This window comes from Hesperophylax consimilis, chromosome 18 (assembly GCF_061612785.1).
Source record: "Hesperophylax consimilis isolate HC1 chromosome 18, BYU_Hcon_1.0, whole genome shotgun sequence".
NCBI classification, from domain to species: Eukaryota; Metazoa; Arthropoda; class Insecta; order Trichoptera; family Limnephilidae; genus Hesperophylax; species Hesperophylax consimilis.
In genome coordinates this window covers 32,766,236-32,791,844 of record NC_142853.1, presented here as the reverse complement: position 1 = coordinate 32,791,844, position 25,609 = coordinate 32,766,236, and the positions used below count along the sequence as shown (strand labels likewise).

Genomic DNA, 25,609 nt, shown 5'->3' with positions numbered 1-25,609 from the left:
TTCTGATGCCAATGTTGATCAAGATACGGTGATAATTACTCTGCCGTCATAAGCAAAAGGGCAGCTAGAAATTTGCGAAAGTCACAATTCCGATGAACTTATTTATAAAAGGTGATAGGTCTCGTACATCAGAATGTGTCAATTGCAAATTCCTAGTTGTTTTTTGCTTATGACGGCAGTATGAAATGATTATAGAGGTTCTTTGTTTTTATGTCTATTATAATTTTGCAATGTTTGACCATTTAAAACATTTTATTTGACATACCTAATAATCCTTGTCCTCCCGTATTCGTCTTGCTGCACGCAGGAGTGGAATTCCACCACCTCTAGCCTGATCCACTCCTCGGTGGCGACAGGAATGATGTCGTGTCTGCCAACCACCTCCTTACCCTGCCTCCACATGTCGTTCACACCTAACTCTACGTCGGGCATTCCTGGAGAAAAAAAACTGCAATTATTAGTCTAAATCAAGAGTGTGGTTTGTGTAAGGAAACATTTATTTATTTATTTATATATAATTTGTACATTTATTTATAACAATTACAGGTAATAAAGCCTAAGACGTTATAATTGTACCATTTATGCAGTGTATATGCCATGCCAAAAATCTCGCAAATGCGCTATAGGACACAAAAAATAAATCTAATTTCTTATCTACCGCATTCAAAAAGCACGTAGCTCTCCCCACAGGTGAGTTCATTAATAAATTAGTGCGGCTTGCTCTACTATATAGAAGATTGTGATGACGTCCTCGAGAGTGAGACTCTGGTACAAAAAAATTTAATTGGGCCAGTATCTCATTATTAGATAAGTGACCGTTTATTAGTTGGAAAAAATATTTAAGCAAAGCAATACCTCTACGTGTCTCTAGAGACTGGTAATTGGTCATGCCTAATATATAAATCGATGGGTAAAGCCAAGGGTAACGTCCATAGAGCCGCGAGAATAAAAACCTTAAAAAAATTTTATGGACTCTTTCAATGCGTAAAGTGTATGTTAATTCATGTGGAGCCCAGATGATCGAGTTTGATTCAAGTACACTTAGGACTAGTGTGTTATATAATAACGTCAGTGTTTTTGTTTTACGAAACGGATATGAGTTTCTAATTACGAAGCCGAGAAGCCTGTATCCTCTGCTTATTAAATCATCGATGTGTTGGTGAAAGGTTAGTTTGCTGTCGTAAATAACTCCTAGATCTTTGATTTGATTTAGGTGTTGGAGAATAATTTCATTGATTGTATATTCAAATACATGCGGTTTCTTTGATCTTGTATACGAGACGATATTGCACTTGGGTGTACTGAAGTTTAAGCCATTTATTTTGGCCCAGTTTGAGATGCAGTCGATATCACGTTGAAGGAGAATACAGTCAAGATGGTTTTTTATTGAACGATATAGTTTCAAGTCATCTGCAAATATTAAATACAGCGAATGTGTGATGACTGAACCAATATCGTTGATAAAAATCAGAAACAGAAGTGGTCCAAGGATAGACCCCTGAGGAACTCCAGAAAAAACTGTGAATTCCAAAGAACTGGAACCCTTATAATAAACAAACTGTCTACGATTTCGAAAATATGAAGCAAAAAAACAGAGTAGTCTTTTGGAAAAACCAAATGAAGCTAGCTTATTTAGAAGAATGTCGATGTCAACCTTGTCGAATGCTTTTTCCAGGTCGAAATAAGCAACATCCACCTGTCCCCGATTGTCGAGAGTTTGTGATAAGAAATCTGAGATGCATAAGAGGTTTGATGTTACTGACATCTGGGGTCTAAAACCATATTGACGGTCATCAAGAATTGGATTAACGTGATTAAGTATATATTTATGTAGAATTTTCTCGAATATTTTCATGATGGAACATAGAACGGCAACTGGTCGATAATTCCGGATGAGAGATTACATGAGACAAGCTTCAAATATTTGAAAAACAAAACAATTTTTTACTGATGCACGTTATCACCAATAAGAGGACAATCCTTTGAATTGAATAACCCGTAAAGCCATTTGCATTTGCACATATTGCTTGAAAGGATTAGCAACCGATGGACTATGTTTAATTTCAAAGGCACCTAGAAGAAACCAAAAGGACGGAAGACCATCCTAAAAGCTACTGAATTGGCGGGATCCAAATAACGTAGCGTGCAAGGCGAAGAACTAAGAAGAGTGAAAGCTTCCAAGGATAACTAGGAAATAATATAAAATATAAATAATAAAAAAAATGATATAATTGTCTGGAAGTAGTTAATCAGTGACTCATGATGATGAAAGCAGATTTGTCCTTGCTAACAATCTTAGAAACCGCAAAAATAAGGAAGTCTGTTAAGTATAAGATAGCAGTGCGGTGTTATCACGTGTAAACAACTGAACCCTTAACTAAATAAATAATGGAATATTTCGTAACTGTCCATTCATTGAACCCTCAAAACCGCTATCAATAAAATAAAATTGCTTATTATTTTTTTAATGATAAACTAATGTTTATAAGACAAGGTTTTATGCATAGCACAAAGGATAAAAACATATTATAAGCAATAATTAGTTGGTTGTTTACAGGTGGAAAAAATATTATAAGCAGTAATTGTTGATTGAAGTACTAGTACACATTGAATTATGTTGGAAATAAGCCGACGGAGCTCAGTGGTCCAGAGCACTTGACCATATATCAGAAGGTGCGGGTTCAATTCCCGTCAGTGTCATTTATTTTTACTTAGGAGATATTTTCAATTTGTATTGATATTTCAGGCAACTAATTATTGCTTATAATAATTTGTTAAAATTGTTTAGGTTAAAATATATATTTTTTAACATATTACCTGAGAGGAATCCCAGAAACAGAAGTCTAACTCTTGCGATTTGTTTCAGGACGTGACCTTCTGCATCTTGTTCCACGTAAATCTCATCAACTGCTGTTATTTGGACTTCTTCCATTTTGTAGTGGAGTGCTCTGTCTCTGTGCGCGCTCAGTCTGAACAAAGCCTCTTCGATCACCATCGAGAAAGCTTTCATATCTTCATACGTTGTGGACCCAATTTTGAAGAGCTGAGACACCTGGTGAAAAGAAGAAGAAGAGTAAGACTATGAGGCATTTCGGCAACAAGCCAGTTTTTCCATTCTAAAATAATAATAAAAAAATAATATATTTTTACCTGTGGGGCATGTTCTACGGGAAGCCCAAGTTTCTTCAGATCACTTCCGAACTCCTTACATCCTTGATAGTCTCCTTGAATAGCGTAGGCAGCAAACTGACTCAGTTTATTGGTAATCCTTTCGGCTTTGGTCACCTGTCCAGGTCTGAAACAAAGATACTCCTTTGTCACTCTAACGGATTTAATGAAAATGTTGGGCTTGTTTAATTTTTTTATTATAACGCATTCTTGTGTTCTCGGAGAAAAATAAATATTGCTAGTTTATTAAAAATCTGTTCAAATTATTGGTAATCCAGTTTAAATTGGGATTTTAGGCCGTTTCCTGACAATCTTTTATTAAATATCGGAACACGTGTGTATTCACCTGCGTTTATCTTGATACAACACGTGTTTCGGCATCGTGATAACACGCTCGTATTTTACTAAAAGTTTAATATAAAACATATCAATTCATTCGTTAAGGGCCTGCAATCCCGTTTTTAATCGGATTACGAATAATTTGGCGATATTCTTAATAAATTAGCGATATTCAAATTACCCTATTAAATACGTATTTTTTATATACGTGATCAAGGTGATAAAAATGTATAATAATTATTACAAAAATATTTTTGAATGACATGTTTAGAGTACAGAAAAATCTTTGAATGGCGCTTTATTTCGCTGTATGGCGTCAATGTGTAATTTAAAGTTTTCAATATAAGTATTTGATCTACCAACCTGACACCAGGCCTCTCCTTATAGAAGATATACTGCAGTTTGACGGTAAATATCTTTCCATACTGGTCGTACTGCTGAGCAGCGATATCAGATACGGAGTAGCAGGCCTGCAGTGGAAGTTCCTGGAATGGTTCCTTGTCGCTGGCAGAGTTGAGTAGCTGAACAACTGGATTGTCTCCCTGCAGCACCAGCCTGATGAATATCTTCTTCCAGAACCTGGGAATACATCAAATATTAGCAGTCTATCAAAAATAAATATTTTCATTGATAATATAATTTTACATTTTTTGTCAAATAATTAGAGAGACGACTAGAATAATGTTTTTTTTTATTGGTGCCCTTTTTTACTCATTTTTTTACTCACTTTTTTACTCCTTTTTTACTCAGTACGCTCTAGCGTGTTTAAATCGCACTTTATGGAACGCGCGTTTTTTAAAGTTACCATGGCAACATCAACAAATCAACAAAATGTGAAGTCTAAATGTCAACTTTTAACTATAAATCCAACTATTAATCTTATGTGACAGATTGCAAATTAATGTTTGTGTTTTTCATTTCCATGACAACAAGATATTGTGATGTCACATCACGAATTCATTAATAGTTCTTATTTCCCTAATTTTTAATAATAATATCAATATTTATGTTTTCAAAGTGTACCAATAAAAAAAATAGCGTAAAGTATTCGTGGAAAACTGGTCTTTAAAACACTTGCTTTATTTCGATCACTCGGCTACGCCGTCGTGCTCGAAAAATCGCGCGTGTTTTAAAGACCTGTTTATCCACTTATACTTTAATATACTATTTGAGTGAACACCGTTTTTTTATTTAAAACCGCACAATAGTCCATCTGGAGCCAGTGAGACTATGGCATCCCCAAGTTGGTTATTTTGTGAGGCTGAAGGTAGTGGGGAGGGGAAGGAGATGGGGTGGAGAAAGTTAAGAAGGTACCTGGTTATTTAAATCTGGTCTTACATCTGAGAGTATCTTCTTTGGAACGAGCCGCAAATATACTATATATTATTTTTAATGTAATTTGTTAAATAACACAAATTAATCATTGAAAGCATTACCCCTCGACCATGAAGCCGTCAAAAAGTGGTTAGTAAAGATTAAAAAACATCAATAATACTGATTTTGATCTATCAAACATTCAAACTAAACAAATACACATTTCAAAAAGAGCATTATAAATTTATGAAAATAAAAATAAATTACCTACTTTATTGCTTTTCTGATTTATAATTATCGGTTCTAATTTTGGATAATAATAGTTCACTACGCATTACTCGGGAATATCATTGCAAATCTAGAATCCAAGCACCGTCAACCGAAATTAGAATGTTTAATGAAATGGCTTTTACAGTGTTTGGTGACCAGATCTAGAGAGTCGGGTACTTCCCAACCCTCCTATTCCTATCTTCTTATCTTCCCCATTTCCTTCAGCCTCATTCGACATTCCCCAAATTGGGTAGCTACGCAATAGTCGCACTGGCTCCAAGCAATTGGAGATCATGTGACGAACTCACATTAAAAAAAACTATATGAATTTGTTTGATAAAATCTTTAATAAGTCTTATATTGATAGAGTATTATGCCGTGTTGAGCTACCTCCTTGGAAAATCTCAAGTCATACCTTTAATAAGTCGTTGGAATTACGAAAAAATTTGATTTTAATGATAATTCATCAAAGAATTCCGACTTTACCGAATATGAACCCTCGTGATATTGTCCCTTCTCTAATATATTTTTTACCTAATATTCTCTCTATCTATTATTAAGGTGATACGTACTAGCAACGGACATTTGTCCAGCCTCATTTTAATTAATTTCCGCCGAATCCGTAACGATAATATACATTATTTTTAGACCTATCTCAACGGGTGTAAGTTATTTATATTTAATACCTTACAATTAAAATGTTTTATGTAAGTAAAACGGTTTGAAAATTTTTCAACTATGAAATTAGCTGAAAGCACCAGATTAAATTTTTCTAGGCAATGAATTAGTAATTTCCCGAAGGATTCCTATAAAAACATCTGAAATTTGTGTAATACGTCAATCAGAAATAAACCCCACGGAAAGATCACTTTTTTAGGCTTGTCAAAACAAATTAGACCATAGGTCCGTCCATGACGCTGGGTCTTGCGCTGAATATTTTTGGACACGACTTCTTCACTTACGTAGTTAAGATTCCCATTTTATTTTTGGGTACTGTCCCGTCTTGAAAATTTGCCAATGTATCTATTGTCACAGACAGCTATATAAAACAACAAATCATTCATTTATCTTCATTACTTAAACCATTTGTTGGTGTTCCAAAAACTCTGAAAACAGTCAAAGAGATAATATCATTTATCAGATATCACACCTTTTCTCTGAATCTGGGACCAGAAAATAAAGATATAGCACAGAGTAGATATTCATGTTAGATTTGAAAGCTTTCACTGACACTAATATATAAGAAGACAGAATATGTACGAGTATATTTTTTTATAGAACTATTGTAATAGGAACTCGTAAAATGTGCATAGTATGTCTGCGGATCATTTTCACACTCTACAATTTAATATGTAAATTTTTCTTTTTTTTCTGTACCTACTTACATCAAGATTAGTTTTCTTTCCTGGATCCCCTCTTATGGTTATCGGTATGAAGGTTATGTTATTGAGAGAATGTAACTTAAAATAAGCAATTAATTTCACTCTTACTCGTGTGAATTCTAACGAATCTAAAGAATGTAAACATTTTGGAGTTAATGTGCTTTTATCGGCAATGCGACTTGCAATTTGAATTTTCAAAGAGAGCTTGTCATCAAAACATCACGTTAAAAACATTCCCATCCGAATATTTATTTAAGCGGTTAATATCCTCTGGCAAGCGTCTGAACAGATCGGAGCGTTTGCGTAATTTAAGGAATATTGTGAGACTGTGGTAATTCATTTAAGTATTAAATCGATGGATGTATCTACTGCGTACAAATATAACTTCTTTATTTTATAATGTCTGGATTTGGACCCGCAACCCGGAAGGTAACCCTTACCGGTCAACAAACAAACTGATGAAGTTTTAATAGTCGTCCCCGTACCATCAAGCACCTAATTTGGACAATGAAAACATTTTGCTTAAGCTCAATCAATTTATGAAGTTAAACCTCGACACAGGCTTAGTCCTAGTGAGGTTGATTTTTATGTGAAAAAAAATAGTTTTTTATGTATAGTGAGATGCAACAAATAAATAAATAAAACATTTTAGAAGTAGGCAACAACGATATGCATAATAATAATTCCTTAAATATATACGGAATTCGTGAAAACTCTCCATGAGATGTGGAATAAATATTTGTTTAAATGTATGTAAAATGCTTATTTCGGTTGTCAGTGTGTCCTGTGTAACTGTCATTTTCAAAATTGAAACTGATCGTATTAAGAATTTAGACAAGCGATAAAATGCCTACCTATTTAATTTCAAAACTGAAATTACAACATAAAATAATATATGAATATATCATGTTTTTACCTTTGTCCCGTGATCTTTTTCTTATTAGGCTGTCTGAGCTGCACCTCCCAGCCGGGGCCCTCGTAGTTGATCCTGGGGAACTCCTCGAGGGGCTGCGAGGTGTCTTCGTCGAACAGGGGCGTGGGGGGCGTCTCGGGCTGCGAGTCGGAGCGCTGCATGGGGGCCCTGCCCTCAGCCTCTGAAATGGGGATACGGTAAGAATTCTACTGAACCGACTAGTCTCATAATGCACCACATTCAAACAACTCAATTTTTTAAATATTTTTAATAAGTCAGACAGACTGACAGACTTGGAGGGAGGTCGGCTTTCGCTTAGACGTGTATAGTGCAACAGGAGGAACTCACATCGAAATTGTCTAAGAAATGTTTTAAAAAAAGATTTTCTGCCTGTTTTGGTTGATAAATAAACAGTATGCCTTTATTACACACTTAGATAATTCATTTTAAAATCACGGACACCTTTTTCGATGACTTATTATTATTTCTGCAATAGTTGCAAAATTACTTTGTGGTATCATTTTAATTGTATGAAAATTAAATTCTTTGTATGCACAACTTTTAATTACTAATAATCTACATATTTCAAAACTATGGATCCTTTGTCAGGATAATGAGAATTAATTACCCTGAATTATATTAACTTTTTTTTTGTTTAATTACTTTTTTTATTTTTTTAATCCACTTAAAAAAAAATCTTATTATTTTTAATTAATTCACAGTTCATTAAAAGGTTTGTATTTTTTTAAATATATCTATAAAAATATGTATCATTGAAGAAGAAGATAATAACAACAAATCTAAACGAAAAATGAAATAGATTTTTTTTTTACTGTTTTGTATGTGAAACTTTAACTTTGATATCAAAATATAAATGTTAGATTGTACCTATTAACTCCCACGTTAAGTTCCTCTCGTTGTAAAAATAATAGTCATATAGAAAAGACACAGAACATTAAAAAGAAAACCTTCTCAACTGGGAATCGAACCCAGGATCTCTGTCTCACCGGGAAACGTCTCTTTCCACTCAACCATTAGGACCTAATTATTCCATGTCATATTTCAAAATCAGAGTTAACAATATTATCTTGCAACTAATTTTCCCATATGATTGGCAGCTATCTTTTAGAATGATCACAATGTTCTAAAGAATTGGTTCGTAACCAAGTAAGTGTCTCGGATAAACATATCCGATTTTTATTTATATAGGATAAAAATATGTATTTTACCCCACCTTTATCTTAGCAGAATTACTGTGTAGGTTTATAAGATTAGTTAAATTACTATGTAGATTTGAAACATTTATTTAATATCAACGGTATAAATATACCATAAACAATGATAACATGTCACAGTTAAAATCGTAGAAATATTTAAAAAAAAGAATTACAAATATATGTGGCATTTGATTGTGATATGACATTAGAAAGTAAGTAAGTAAGTAAACAAGAGATACAAGTACATAAGTTTCTATAGTGCAAATAAGGTAGAATTAGATTAAATTAATATTGATTGAAAAGATTTGATAGCATAGCCAAATAACATAACCAACATTAGCTAAATACTATGTAGGTTTGTACCATTAGCTAAATTAATGTGTAAGTTTTTAACATTAGCTAAATACTTTAGACTTTTAGTCAATTGTAGTACAAAAATATAAAGTAGTAATTGTAGTACAAAAGTATAACAAAAAAAAACAATACCAACTCACAAATTCCTTACCAACAATAAGGTCGCGATGATGTCTTACTGTACACACATATAGTTATTAATAATCTGATAACGTTTAAATTATTATTAAATGTTTTCTCAAATATGCGACGTTACTTAAATGAACGTCTAAATTTATAACGGTTTAATATTCTCGGTAAAACCAACCTTTACTTTTGCGGTTGGGAAAAATTCCCTGCCGGCAAAATCGTAATTACAGTTTAGTGATTTTGTTTTATCAATTCATTAATTATTTAGTTGTGGGTGTTGTTACTCATATTTAAGGATAAATGAGCGTTTATCTGTTTTTAATTTTATTTACATAATTTGAAGAAATAAATTTCAGTCGAAAGTTTTATTGTGAAATGTTATGTAACGTGTGAAAACAGTTGCAAAGATGAGTTTGTTTGCGGATATGGTGAGATACTATTATTTATTAAACTTAATAAACGTGCATTATCTGTTTAATTGTATAAATGCGCTCTTTTGTAGGTGGCAATTTATTCCAACCAACCAATTGTTTATACATGTGATTTTTTTTTGTTTTCTAAAAACGCTTCATGAAATGTTTTGCAAATTGATAATAATAAATAATAAGTGTCTTCCTTTTTTGTAAAAAATGGAGATCCTCACTGGGATCTCCCGTGCTGAGGATTTCATTTATATGTATTAAAATGTAGTAATATGGATAGTACGAAATAATTATAAACATATTCCATGATGTTTTGAGTGCAGTTGAGTGATTCTGTTTTCAGTCTGTATTTAGTGTAAATATATTTTCCATGTCTGATCTCCCTATGTTTTGTATCCAGCTACTTTGTGAGATCTAACTTTTATAATGCGTTATAGTAATAAGGTGATTTTTAAGAAAACATATTTCATATGTAAACCATTAAATTATTATTTCTAGATCTGGCTAAAGCCTTTGACACCATCTCTCATGATATTTTATACGAAAAACTTAAAAATATTGGCATCAATGGAAAACCGCTCAAATGGTTCATCAGTTATACAAAAAATAGGAAACAAATAGTTGAACTTAATAAATGCTTGAGTGACACAGCAGAAATAAAGTACGGAGTGCCTCAGGGTAGTGTCTTAGGCCCTATTATTTTTCTTATCTATATTAATGGTCTCACTGATATTAAAATTCCAACACTCTGCTATAATGTGATCAGCTACGCAGATGATACTGTACTTCTTATTAAAGAGCAATCTTGGGAAAAGGCATTTAAGAGCGCCGAATTTGGTATGAGGGAGATAAAAAAATGGCTCGACAAAAATCTTCTTACCCTAAACACCTCGAAAACCAAATTTCTAACATTCAGTAAGACAAATATTGGGCAACCAAAAACCGTCCCGCTTTTACACCTGTATCCATGTACTACATCACAAACCAAAAACTGCGACTGCGAAAAAATTGAACATTCAGATAATATTAAGTATCTTGGTTTAACAGTGGATTGCAAACTAAAATGGGTACTTCACATAATTTCACTTGCAATGAGAATCCGGAAACAAATATACATTTTTAAAACGATTAGAAACATTATGTCACTTAAACTACTAAAAAATGTCTACTTTTCCCTTTGTCAAAGCATTTTAATTTATGGTATATCGGCATGGGGTGGTGCCGCAGACACATACATCAAGCTACTTAATATAGCTCATAAAGCACTTATTAGAACTATGTTCAAAAAACCATATCTTTATCCCACTGAAAATCTTTTAATTAAAAATAAAATACTTGATATCAGGAAGCTATTCGTAAAAAAAATTATCCATACAAATTGCATAAAATCGTCACCTTCACACATATCTCACTCCCAGAACACTAGAGCTAAATCTAACAATCATTTACAAGTGCCAATAATTAAATCCACTCTTGCTAAAAAACATGAATCTTACCTCGCACCTTCCATATTCAATATTTTCTTAAAAGAAACACAACATACAACTCAAATCAACAGAAAATGTACATATAAATACTTTAATACGTGGCTAATGAACAAAAAAAGAAATTGGATTAACAAGTTACTCGCAAACCTTCCATGCTAATTTTTATATGACATATTAAAATGTTCAATTACTGTTACATATGAATGTAATAATTTATATTTAGATTATTTTATCTAGGTAATCTTTTATTTTTTAATTACGTTTCTTTTTCCTGTATTTTGTATTTTTATTTATTTACTTTGTATTTTTATTCACTTTTATTATTATTGATATATGTAAAAGTAGATACTGCTACCCGGCTCAGAACAGAAATTGTCTAGTGAGTCGGGTAGCGCACATAATTTGTAAACAAATATTGATGTCAATAAACGCCCGGGTTACCGGCAATAAAAAAAATAAAATAAATTATTATTATATTATTATGAGTTTTGAATGAGAGTGGGATTTTGTTAAAGAGTTTAGTACCATAGTATTGAAAGCTGTATGTTCTAGTTGCTTGTTAGATATATTTTTGACTCTGAGATCTAGTGTTTTTAATATACGTGTTAGTTGTTATTTCTTGTGTCTTGTATTTATGAATGTAAAGGAGTATTCGACCCTATGAAATATTTTAATAAATTTTATGATAGGTTTTCAAGCTCTCCGCAAAAGCATTATGTTCAACCCTTGTAGATAAATTAAAAATGGTATTTGATTCATGACATTGGAAACAAGCATCGATTTCCCATAGAAAACGAATAAATGTAATTTAATTAAAACAAACCAAATTTTGGTTTAAAATAGAAAAAGAAAAAGTTGTCTAAAAGTCTTGAAGTTATTATTTTCATTATGGCAAGCAATATAATTAACGAAAAACAACTCACATTAAAGTTTAGTTTTTATACTAGCCTTTTCGAATCGACTTGAGTACAATTTTTCCGTCCGGAACTCACATTACAATATTCATGTAGAAGCTCTAAAATAATATATATTAAAAAATAATTATAACTTTTTGAAATTGGTATTCCAGCTATTTTGTTAAACTAAAACACTCTTGATGATGATATGAATTTGCTTAAATTGTCGGACAAAAGGATTTTCACTAACTTGGTATTTTTATATAAAATTCCAATTGATGAATTTGACAGTCCAGAATTATTGCTTGCATTGATAAGCTTTCGGATTCCACTACCTAAAACAAGACGTCATTTATTTCAGAGCAGAAATTCTGGGACTAACTGCAGTATTATGAATTCCACATGCCCAGAATACTATGCCAAGTCAGTCGAAATCTTCAATTTATCACTCAACAACTACAAAAGATTATTACTGAGGTACACCAGTATAATACTGTGTAAAGTTTACTATTCTTAAAAGGGGCGTAAATAAATAAATAAACAGTCAATTCTGACGCTCCTCCCGATTATTTAAAACTTCATAATATTTATAAATGTATGTGGTCTGAGAGTACTTACGTACCTACCCTTTTCATAAACCGCAAATAAATATTGTGGCAAATACAATTATTTTTACGCACGTACAAAATTCTTACAAGATTTTCCACGAAAATATTATAACAATCAAGAAAAAAAAACACAATAATAATAAGGAGTTTATTCCGGAAAATAACTTTTCCTTTTTAGCTTAACTTTAATATTTCTGAGATCTTTTCAGAAATGTAATTTAATACTCAGTCGAATAATCCCCATGGCTTGCGCACGTTCAAACAATTTGGAGACGGCGATAAAATGAGGAAAAGGGTCGCAATAGAGCAATTGAAAGAGTTCTTGGGCATAAATATTATAGCCAGACGGTATTTCTCACTCTTTGTATGATTAATTGACTTCGCTACGACCGCAGTTATAACCTTGATGAGATCTCAGTGACCATGGCTTTCGACGCAAATGACGTTGCTAGCTAAAAACTGTTGCGTAGAAAATTTACATCGCTCACCTTTCGAGAGTACAGATTTTAACACTATCTACGAGTATATATACATTGTTTGTGCCCTATAGACTCAAAAACTACTGGACAGAAAATTTCCAAGCAAGTTCTTTGTTCTTATTAGTACCAGAAGTGGTTAGAGAGTCGTAGAAGAAGTCGGAAACGTTGAGGAAGACTTCACGCATTATCTCTGCATTTGAATGAGATACGGAATCGAATAAAAATCGATATGATGTAGTTTTTTTATAGTGATAATATGGTTAACATTAACGAATGGTAGACAAAGTAGGGGACACGCTAGGAAGATTAGCACGTTCGAATTAATCAATTTCTATAGTGTGTTAAAATGTGGCGTAGGTGATGAAAAAAGAAAGGGGTTTTCGCCAAAGGCAGAAATGGCACGATCAATTGAAACACAGTAAGCTTTTTCAAATGTCAATTAATTTAATTAATAAACTAAAAGATTTTTTTAAACAAGCCCTTAATGGGAAGTGTTAAGGCAACCTATCCACTCAAAGTTATAAGCTTACACAGTTACTCTACGGAAGCTGAATATAATCTTAACTTCTTAATTCTTGATATATTTAACACATCAGTCACCAAATATAAACAAGTCATTACCCAATTTATTTCAGAAAGAAGAGCATCAAATTCAATACAATTTAATTATACAAACTACGTAGCTCTGTTTATCTTACCAATGTATTGTAATTTTCCTAGTTTTATATTTTTCCATCTTGCATGGTGGAGTATCTAGTTTCGATTTTATTTCGTATTTGAATTTGTTTTTGTTTTAGAGTTGTTTTTTATTTTTTATTTTATTCTGATTTTTTTTATCTTGCTTTGATTTAGTTGTGATTTTTTAGATGTTCTTTGCAATTAATAAAAAAATAACATGTAAAAGCCCAGCCGGACATGATATTAGAAACAAATAGATTACACAGAACCGTTTTCTTCTCTTTTATCTAAAACACGATATTATTAAAGAATTATACTATGAAATAATCGTATAAACAGTAAATATCGCACAACAATCAAAAGCATCCCCTATATATTTTCACTTCCGGCGTTTTCTCAACTCATATATTTACATCCTTGTATTTCATGTGCCACACTGAAAACTTATTTTTCTTTATGTACTTCAAATCTGTCAATAAATCTTTATCACCTTGTCTCACTTCTAATCTCTTTTGTGACAGCTGATTGCCAGTAATTTTTAGTTTTGGAGGCAGGTATGGGTACCATTAATTGGATAGCCAATAACTCTGCCATAGGTCACCTCAAATGGTTCGCTTCGTTTGTTGACTTATTAGTGGTGCCCGGAGAGAATCCGAACTCTCTCGACCCAACGCCTTGCACCGCAGTGGTAGGAATGGATTCAGACTGTTCACACTGACCCTCAGGTTCCTACGATCTCCCTACGCCTCCCAAAACTTCCTTCCTTTACTTAAAAGAAAACCTCTCATTCAGCATCCCTAAAGATAACAAGCCTTGTGGGAATATCATTTCTTCGGGGCAAGGGCCCCATGTGTGAAGATAATTTAAAAAAATATATCTTGATGAAATTTAAAAAAAAACCTAAATACAATTTAAACTTTAAACACATTTTCAAAGTCGATCATGTTTTTCTTCAATAGCTTCTTCAGTTTGTCTTTCAAAATATTAGAAATAATCGGTACACAAAAAATATTGGTTCGTTTCAAAAATCGTCTCAACAATACACAATATAATTATATAAAGGAGAGTGTCTGTTTTTTTATTTGATTTTTATGCAAATCTACAGTTTTATACCGATATTAATGAAATTTGGACACAACGGTGGGACTAGTATGCAATCGCCCTTGAGGTGATTTTGCACAAAACCGGCGCTATACAAATCATCCAAATATTTTTTTTTTTATTTCTTTTATTTTTCCCAATTTTTACATTAACATGGGAACCCACTAAGGCGCAGCCTGTGCGTGGGTAATATATTTAAGTTATTATTTTATTGTACCTAGAAATAAACAAATTGTGGGCATATAAAATAAAAACAAGATTACATTTTGTCTAAAAATATAACTAGGTTTGTATAAAAAGTGTTTACAATAGTGTATAGTTAAGTTATAAGTGTTTAGTGTAATATATGGTGAATATTTTATGAGAAATATAAATTGATACAAATTAAATAAAAAAAGTTTCAACTGCTGTGTCGAAAAGCCATAATTTTAATTATTTTAAATGTAGAGGAAGTTTAGTAATCACTTGAATATTTTTCGGTAAAAGATTGAAAGTACGAGGTCCAATGAAACTGCAGTGTGTTTGCATTTGTTTTGTGTTCGTTTGGGGGGTATAAAATACATTATTATTTCTAATGTTGGTTCTGTTTTATTAGTTTTATATTTTATTTATAATAAGTATTACCATTTATATTCTTATTATTTTTACTAAAACAGGCGACAAATGTAACTGCAAAAATAAACAAATATGAATGAATACTCACGCTGGTCCATATGCGCCCCGAAGGCAGCCTCGGCAAAGTTGGCCCCCTTGTCGAAGGGGTTGACCCGCGGGGAGGTGTCCGTGTAAGACACCTGCGCAGGGCTGCGAGCGGGAGGGGGTGGTGCGAGCACGGGGATGATGCCCGACCCGCTGCTATCGTAGGGGATGTCACCCTCGCGAGGCCTAAGAAAAAATACATTGATAAAATTAAATTTTTAAATATTTATTTCAATTTAGGAATGAATAATATATAAGCGTGGAATGTAAATTTCATTTAGATAGTAGTAATAGTATTAGTAGGATAGTAATCTTGTTAAATGAAACAAAAAATTTAGTTTATTTACAAAAGGACACTTTAGTTGTTAACGTAACTAACGGGAACAAAAATATCAGGAAAATTCAGGATAAAATAACAAGGATAAGTGGTTGGTCCAGGAAATCACTCGACCAAAATAACACGTAAGCGAATGTTCAAACGTTTATACTGTTTTTATCCTTGGGGATAAATAACTGAATTAAATAAATAATATTGTAAATAATAATGTAAGTACTTAATACAGACGGCCTCGGTGGAAGGCTCCCGACTACGATTCCGGAGATCGCAGGTTAAAATCCCAGTCTACACAAGTAAATTTATTTGTTATTTAAAATAAAACGACTGAGTAGACGCCACTTTTATGTTTTATGCTTAAAACGGACCTGGTTTGCTACAACCGTAGCTTCTTCGGGGCTATTTTTTTTTTAAATTGCCCTACCTAAAAAGTACCTACTTGTTTAAAATAAATTTTGATGGGCTTAAATTGAAATTTAAATGTTGAAACATGAATATGTCGTATGTAAATTTAAAATTTTCATCCGAAAATCGCTTAATTTGGCGATATTTTATTTTTTTATATCAGATTTCACTATATTTGCCTGGCATTTTGCATATGCAAAATTATTATTCTTGTGCGGAGTATCATTAAAAAATAAAATAAAATATCCTACGTATTTCTGGAAAAATACTTTTTGCTTATTTTACAAGCAATAATTATTCGCCTGAAACACTCATCCACATTGAAAAATCTCCTGATAAAAGATACATGACGCCAACGGGACACGAACCCGTGTCCCTTCGATTTCCGGTCGACAGCTCTGACAACTGAGCTATGGCGGCTTATCTCTTATCCGCGAAATAATTCAATATATACTAGTGTTTCATTCAACAATTACTGCTTGTTACATTTTTTTTTACTTTTTGCTTCTTCGTAAACCAAATAAAACCTTTTCAAATATTATTATTTGTTGTTTTCAAAGCAAAGTTGTTTTCTGTTAACAAATTGAATCACGAAATAAGCAATCATAGATTCCCAAAGGCAAAGTCGTACACGATCCTGTGAAACGTTTCTCCAATAACACCGATTTCCGTTACTTTGAGATTAGGTGGTCTCATTATTCTGTCATCTAAGCCCGTCGGCGTCATCCCACTGGATCGGTAATAGAACGAAATCGGAAAAAACCCACAATGACTGTTCTGCAAACGGTGTAAGCCGTGTATTTTTCTACGCAGTGTCTCTGGTTTTTGTCGATTTCGTAAACTGGCTCGGTGCAGTGAGACTTGAAAAGAGAAGACAATGCGATATGACGATTTAGATTCCTGGACATATTGGCATCGTGGGTAATGATATTAACCTTGTCAAAACAAGAAGCATCCAACCCTATTGTTACCCTCGTAAACCACATTCCCCTTTTTTATGTTTTTTCCATCCTCAAATATTGGGTCAGAGTATTGGCACATTGCTAGTCAATCCAAGGGAGCCTGCTATGCCTCAATACAAAGGACTAACGCATCAAAACCATGGTTTCAACAACTCTCCCATTTCTCCAACAAATACATTTACTCACTTATCCAAATGAGGATTGGGCATTGTTTCGTTCTTTCTCATATTTTTGAAATTCAGATTCAGTCTCCCAGATTGTACCTTCTGTGGTCTACAAGTGGAAACTTTAGAACGCATTGGCTGTCCCTCTCTAAACAAATAACCTCTCTTCTATCAAGCCTTATCAAAAATTGCCTCCCCTCCATTCAACATCTCATCTCTTCTAAATCTGATTTTTTCCGACTCTAATCTTCCATATACTTTTGATATTTTCAATTTAAACCAAATAAATATATAACTTTACCTTCCCTCTCTCGACAATTTGACATAATGGCCTAAAACACTGCTGAATTATGAAAGCCAGAAAAAGATATAAAGCCACTTGAAATTTAATATTCTCAGCTTCTAGAGTAACAAGTTAAGCACCTCAAGGTGTGGATAAGCACGATCACCATTTTTACTCTTATGTGAGAGTATGCTAAGCACGTAGTACGGTTAAAGGTGAAACAAGATGTCGTCAGCTTGCGAAAGGACCAATAATAAGACAAATAATAAGAAATTCGAATAGCTGGAAACATCTGTAAGGAGGTATATGATCAAAAAGGCTGTACCTACTAGAAAAATAAAATTCTGTAATCTACTAAGAAGATTTAAAATTTCCCTAGCCGATCTTTGAGTCTCAAAATATAACGTTTTTAAAACGTACCTGACTTAAATGTAAATAAAATTTAGGTTTGCAATGACATTTTTTAATGATAAACTAATGTCTATCAGACAAATTATTAAAAACATTAATTACTCGCCTGAAATATCCATAAAAATTGAAAATAAAGCCATGTCCGGTCAGGTCCAGAACACCTTCCCGTCGCGTCGGTGGCATTTATTTTTACTCTGGAGATATTTTCAATTTGTATGGATATTTCAGGAGAGTAACTAATGCTTATAATATTTAGTGAGATTTAAAAAAAAAAAAATTTTTTTTTTATAAACAAGAAAAAAAAATATTTCACACATCGTAACTGGGTATTCAGACATGTAAACGCTCAACCCCCCAACCCGACTTTTAACTGTCCAATACCTAATGATTTATTTTTACCTTTGAATCTAAATATGGTATATTACAGTTCTAGTTCTGATACTTTTGATAAAGTTTATAGCAACCGCAACTGTTATACCATTACATATTTTATTTGAATACCGCGCAAGAGTCCCAACTGCTCCCAACCGTCTGGAGCTAGTGAGACTATGGCTTTCCCAATTGGGGTATGTTCTGAAGTTGAAGTTAGTTGTGCGGGGGAAGTAGAGAGGGAAGAGGAAGGTGGGAAGTACCCATCTATTCAGATCTGGTCATCAAACACGGCTAAAGGCATTTAGCTAATTTATTACTTGGACACGCCGAGATTTGAACCCGCGACCGCCGGATTCATATTCGAGAGCCTTAACCCTCGACCACGAAATTAAGGCGAATAATATTGAAACACCAACAATATAGGCATTCGAACGATACCATAATACTTTGGTGAATATTATAGCGACTGTAACAATTATATCTATTTGATTATTCTCTCATACATATTACATCACGTATTTATTGTCCAGCGACAGTGCTGAAACCAATATCTACAATTCAGAGGCACAAGTGGATTTACGAATGCCCGCTTTGTATGCAGAAGGCTTGAGATATCGTAATTCTATCCCAGCTACTAAATTCCAGACACGTCAAGAATACGTATGTCATCGTTCGATCTGAATGGAGGTTTTTGAACAAGGGTGGGAAGCTAAGTACCTAAACCACCCACACTAGGGATTGAACACAAATCTCAAGAAGGGACGTAAATTACAAACGGGAAAATGAACACCAGTGTCGTATGATTTAAAACATATTTTTGTTCTTCTACTGGGAGTAAAGGCTTACAGAAATGACTGCAAAAACGTTGGAGAAAATGAGTTTTTCTAAGAATTGACAGAGATTGAAAAATAACAAAACAATACAAAGAACAACGAAGCGAAATTCTTAATATTTATTTTAAAAAATGTCATAATATATGAAAGACAGCATTAAATAGATTTCACTTAAAATATATGTTTTTTTTTTTTTTTTTTTACAGTAATACCGCACAAGAGTCCCAACTGCTCCCGTCTGGAGCCAGTGAGACTATGGCATCCCCAATTGGGGTATGTTGTGAGGCTGAGGGTATTGGGGAGGGGAGGGAGATGGGGAAGAGGAAGGTGGGGAAGTATGTATTTAAGTGAAACGTTTGAACATATAATATAAAAGACAGCTTTAAATATATTTAACTTAAAATGTATGTAGGTATTTAAGTGAAACGTTTTAATATATAATATAAAAGACAGCTTTAAATATATTTAACTTAAAATATATATAGGTATTTAAGTGAAAAGTTTGAACATAACATATGAAAGACATTTTTGTTGTTTGTTTTTGGGGTGTTATGCCGTGTTGCGCTAACTCCTTATTTAGCCGACGTTTCGGACAGCGTTGCAGTGTCCATCATCAGGGCAGATCCGGTAGATCCGAAGATGTGGATCTTCGGATCTACCGGATCTGCCCTGATGATGGACACTGCAACGCTGTCCGAAACGTCGGATAAAGAAGGAGTTAGCGCAACACGGCATAACACCCCAAAAACAAACAACAAAAATGCTTTTGGCCGTGAGAATCTAAAAACTTATATGAAAAACAGTTTTAAATAGATTTCACTTAAAATGCATGTAGGTATTTAAGTGAAACGTATGAATATATTCTGGTCTAGTAATGTGTAATTCCTATCACCTAAGAATTTCTAAAAATATAGTACTATAGGATTCATATGTCTTATACTGATTTATAAATGTGTAAATTCTAACTATACAATTGTAAATGTTCTCCAAAATGCCCTGGAAAGAATCTCAGACTTGTGATGTCCCGAAAGAAACCATTCATCTGTTCTGAATGCAATTACTAATGTTATCCAAATTGACCCTGGTACTAAATTACATCTTTGCAATTCTTTCAAGGATAAAGAAACCATCCTTTCACTTCGAATGCAATCAACAATGTTCTCAAAATTTATTTTGACAGCATCGCCATTCCATTGTAAGAATATTATGCACTAAATACACAATTTGGCTGTCCTGAAACGGGAATTCTTCCCAGTACAGACAGGTTCATTTTTTTGTATTGTTTGTAATTTATATTTATATATATAATATCAAAATAAATAATATTATTATAAGGATCCATAATTTTAAATAAATACTCGTTCAACTAATCAATGCAATTAATTGTAAATTCATTGAAGTGCTGAAATTGTGAAACCCATAAAAAACTGTCAAAGCTGCTTCTAAAATAAAGAAAAATTTAAATCTTCAGTGGATTTATATTTCATAATCTTAATTTACAAAAAAATTGCCTGCGTATGTTTGAGCTTGCAGAACTCAAAAAGCAGTCCACCGATATTGCAGAAAATTTCAAAAATTGTTTTTATTAGTGCAAGGAGTGTTTAGAAAGTGAATTGAATGGTAATAGAAGTCGGAGACGCCCGAGAAATACTTAAGTCTGCACTGTAATGAGGCGCGGAGTCGAATTAAAGTAAATGTAATGTAGTTTTTAACAGTAACATTTTCGTATTCAGTAATGAAAGAAGTCGGACATTGCGGCATTGCGGGGTTCACTAGTTTAAAATAAAATAAAAGCTGAAAAATTAATGGGTTTTTCAAAACACGTTGAGGCTTCAAAGGATAATGTAATAAATATAATTCCATAAAGAAAATTGCTTTCCCATTAACCACCGTTTAGATTAAACAATTCCCATAATACTGGTATATGCTCAATCATACTTCGTCCAACGTCACACTAGCTACAAGATAAGCTACATCACTAATTAATCGTTGGTTTTATGAATAAGTGGAAGATGCATAACTGCATCGCTGTCTAGCTTAGAGGGCATTATTATGGTGTACTGTCTGGCGTAGGCAACGTCGCGTGTCGTAGCCCGTGGAGCGTAGCGCGTGCTGGCGGCGCACGATAATGTTTCAGCGTGGACGCATTAATAATGATCCCACAAAGGCCCACTATTTCGTGTTTCCCTTTGTGGAAATTGCAATCATTTTCCGCATTTACATTGTTTAGCCCCTTCGTAAATTAATTAATTAGGAAAATATGATGTTATTACTTATATGTCAGACATCTTAAGATATATATGCTATACTATGCCTACAGCTCGTAATATGTAAACGTTTTTACAATTCCAGATATGTTGACATGACATTGGCGTAATACAAGGTTTACACAAATTCTGCTATTACCCAAACGAACGAAATTTTAACATCCAGATTTTACCGTTTATCCCATATTTTTAGGTTCTATAAAATTTGCAGATTATGGCAAGCAAAGATATTAGCAATATCTTTGATGGCAAGCGATCACTTAAGACGTTTTTCAAACATACCATAATATGGCAAAAATCGTTCGAGTGGCATAAAGGGATCTCGTTAGGTCCTAATAATAAAGTAGACAAAAATCCATACGAGGACGTTAAAAAAGTTTATTGTACCAGCTTCTTTAAAATATCAATAACACTGTTGATATTCAAAAAATTTTTTAACAAACTTTAATCTTTTTTTGTAACAAACAAGTTGAGTCTTTCATCCAGGTTTCAGCCTATCGCGGCCATCTTCAGACTTTTTTTTAACTATGGTATATACATATATAGGTAAGTTTTAGGAAAAATTGTGCGATTTTGAAGATGTCCGTGGTAGGACAAAACCGTGATTCAATTTGAGATTTTGAAGATGTCCGTGGTAGGACAAAACCGTGATTCAATTTGAGATTTTGAAGATGTCCGTGGTAGGACAAAACCGTGATTCAATTTGAGATTTTGAAGATGTCCGTGGTAGGACAAAACCGTGATTCAATTTGAGATTTTGAAGATGTCCGTGGTAGGACAAAACCGTGATTCGATTTGAGATTTTGAAGATGTCCGTGGTAGGACAAAACCGTGATTCAATTTGAGATTTTGAAGATGTCCGTGGTAGGACAAAACCGTGATTCAATTTGAGATTTTGAAGATGTCCGTGGTAGGACAAAACCGTGATTCAATTTGAGATTTTGAAGATGTCCGTGGTAGGACAAAACCGTGATTCAATTTGAGATTTTGAAGATGTCCGTAGTAGGACAAAACCGTGATTCGATTTGAGATTTTGAAGATGTCCGTGGTAGGACAAAACCGTGATTCAATTTGAGATTTTGAAGATGTCCGTGGTAGGACAAAACCGTGATTCAATTTGAGATTTTGAAGATGTCCGTGGTAGGACAAAACCGTGATTCAATTTGAGATTTTGAAGATGTCCGTGGTAGGCCAAAACCGTGATTCAATTTGAGATTTTGAAGACGTCCGTGATAGGCCGAAACCGCGATTCAATTTGAGATTTTTAATATGTCCGTGATAGGCCGAAACCATGATCCAATTATGATTTTGAAGATGTCCGTGATAGGCCGAAACCGTGATTCGGTTTGAGATTTTCAGAGCCAAAAGTACCACAGTGACTCATTTTTGCATTATAATGCTGTGTTGCGTTTCCTCTTTCTTTAGCCAACGTTTTGGACAGTTTTACAGTGTCCACTATCGGGGCATATATGATCACTTTGTTGACTTAAGAAGGAGGACGCCCAAAACGGCGTAATAACCCACAAACAAATCTCTTCAACCTTTTACGAATATTTATCATAAACTAACTTTGGACAGATGTTTTATTTTTGTCCTATTTCTTTTAAGATGAAAGTCTTAAGCTAAATCACACCTCGTTGAATTCCTTTCGACTCAGCATTTCATTCCAGTGCAGAGATAATGTATTAAGTCTTCCTCGGGCATCCCAACTTCTTCTACTCTTGACACTAATAAGAACAAACGTTGAAATTTTCAGCCAAATCAGTCCAGTAGTTTTTGAGCCTATAGGGCTCAAATAAAGAAATTTTCATTTTTTATGCATAGAAGATTTATACCGTTGATATAATTATTAAAAGAGTCTTTTTATAACTTCATTTAAAAAACAAACACTAATAAACCTTTTATTCAGTTGGTCAAACAAATTCTCAGAATCAAATCATTTCGTATCCATCAAATACAATTTTGTATAATTATGTTAATTATTAACAAATAGGCACATCTGGCTTATGATACACATTTGAAAGTTCTCCGTAATTGTTAACCCTTTCAGTACCGTACTTTTGTTTCCACGTATAGAGGATATTTTATACTTAATAACAACTTACATCATTTTTGTAATATTTGTTTTTGCTTTCTTATTCGATTTTTATTATTTTCTGACCTCAAAGAGTTATTTTTATTACCAAAGAAAAAAAACCTATCTCAAAAACATTTGTTCAATTTTTTTAATAAATATTTTCAGTGTAACATTGATGAATATAAAACAAAACTTTAAAAAAATAACCTAGTCCAAGCAAACGGTCGAAACTGGATATATTATTAGATTTACGGTATTTATCGCTGGAATAAAGCTTGAAAAAACAGACGATATGAGAAATATCCTTCACAAGCGATAAGCAAAATACGGAGCGATTTGTTTCACAAAATCAAGAGGAACTCAGGTATTGAAAGGGTTAAAAGAGGCGAACACAAAGTAAAGGTTAAGAAAATCGGTTTTTGACAAGGTGTGTTTATAAATCATATGTTTTATCCAGAATTGCAAATATTGAACGCAATACATACTAGTGAATTTATCAAATTACTAGAACTTCGTTGTGTTTTTCATTTCGTTCAATTTTAAAATAATATTATTTTAGATTTTGGTTTCATTTCAACTCAATCAGATTGAATACGTCCCACGAGAAATCATGGGAAAATGAAGGTTCATAATTAATAAGAGAAGCCTTGTAAAACAAAATTTCCTTTAAAAAAAAATTACATTGTTCGTATTTTGTTGGTTGAAGAATTTTTTAACAACATCCATCAATAAACGAATGGAGTTAAACCGATCTGCATGTGAGCGTAGCGAAGTCCTGTTTAAACTTGACCATTTTGCATTTCTCTCACTGTAAATTTTTTTGTGCGTTCCAGTTCCGTTTTTGAAAAACTGCTGCATCTACTTTATTATTCAAGCATGCCTTACTTTGAGCAGATGGCTAACTTCTACTATGGTTTAGTAAAGATTCTTTTTACAAAAGTGAAATCGTTGTGTTTATTTAAACTTTCTCATATGCTTTTTTTTAATATTATGGTTACCTACCTGCCTGAAGAAAGTTTGAAAAAAGAATTGTCGTTGAGTTGGTGAGAGTTGGACAAATCGAATAATTCCTTATTTAAAATTTTATTTAAATGTTTCATCAAATATATGGTTCCTAATTAAATAGGTAGGTATTAAAGTGATTACTCCTCCTTCTTCCTTTCTGTTCCTTCTACCGTCCTAATGATGGAAACTAAAGCTGTCCGAAACTTTGGGTAAAGAACTAACTATCGCAACACTGCATAATACCCCAAAAATAAATCACCACAATACTTTAAAATACTGAAAATTCTCAAATCAAATAGGTAGGTATTTAAGTATCTTCCCACAAATCTTATAATTTCAGAGATAATTGATTTTGATTTATTTAATGAGAAAAATATAAACATACATTGTTGGTACTGTTCACAAACCTACCAGTTGGATATTATTTATCAAAATGGGACGCTTTTTGCATATTGCAATAATATTTGCTTTTTGTAGGTACACTGGGATAATATTTGAACTTTCGGCTAACCTTACTCTGCGCAATGAATACAGAAGATGGCTTGTTCATTTTATCGATGACTTCCGTCTTGGTAATTGCAATATATGGTGACAAGAAAACTCAAAATAGAAAAAAATCAAAATGATAATTCAACACACCTTTAACTGATTCAAGGCGTCGTTTGTGTAGTGAGTTTCGAGTGATAATTTTGTCTTATATTAAACGAGCAGAATAAATATAGAAAAGTTATTTCAGAAAATAACTGAAAGTTCACAAGTTTTTTAGTTACAGCGATGGGATATATTGTCCCTTCAGTCATCAACGGTGGGACTTATCAATCCCTTCAGTCATCGACGGTGGAACTTATGAATCCCTTCAGTCATCAACGGTGGGACTTGTGATTCCCTTTAGTCATCAACGGTGGGACTTATGATCCCCTCAGTCATCAACGGTGGGACTTGTGAATCCCTTTAGTCATCAACGGTGGGACTTATGATCCCCTCAGTCATCAACGGTGGGATTTATTAATTCTTTCAGTCATCACCGGTGGGACTTATCA

At 33.2% G+C, this 25,609-nt stretch overlaps 1 protein-coding gene across 1 annotated transcript in view; it reads right to left on the bottom strand.

Moving 5' to 3' along the window:
- stnB (stoned B) overlaps positions 1-25,609 on the bottom strand; it is a 44,875-nt gene that overhangs the window by 7,205 nt on the left and 12,061 nt on the right. The window contains exons 3-8 of the mRNA XM_089642417.1: positions 15,461-15,642; positions 7,390-7,567; positions 3,871-4,086; positions 3,151-3,295; positions 2,818-3,052; positions 266-434 (exon numbers count right to left, since the gene is read on the bottom strand). Of these exons, the coding sequence (XP_089498543.1) occupies positions 266-434; positions 2,818-3,052; positions 3,151-3,295; positions 3,871-4,086; positions 7,390-7,567; positions 15,461-15,642 (1,125 nt within the window). The remainder of the gene's footprint in view (positions 1-265; positions 435-2,817; positions 3,053-3,150; positions 3,296-3,870; positions 4,087-7,389; positions 7,568-15,460; positions 15,643-25,609) is intronic.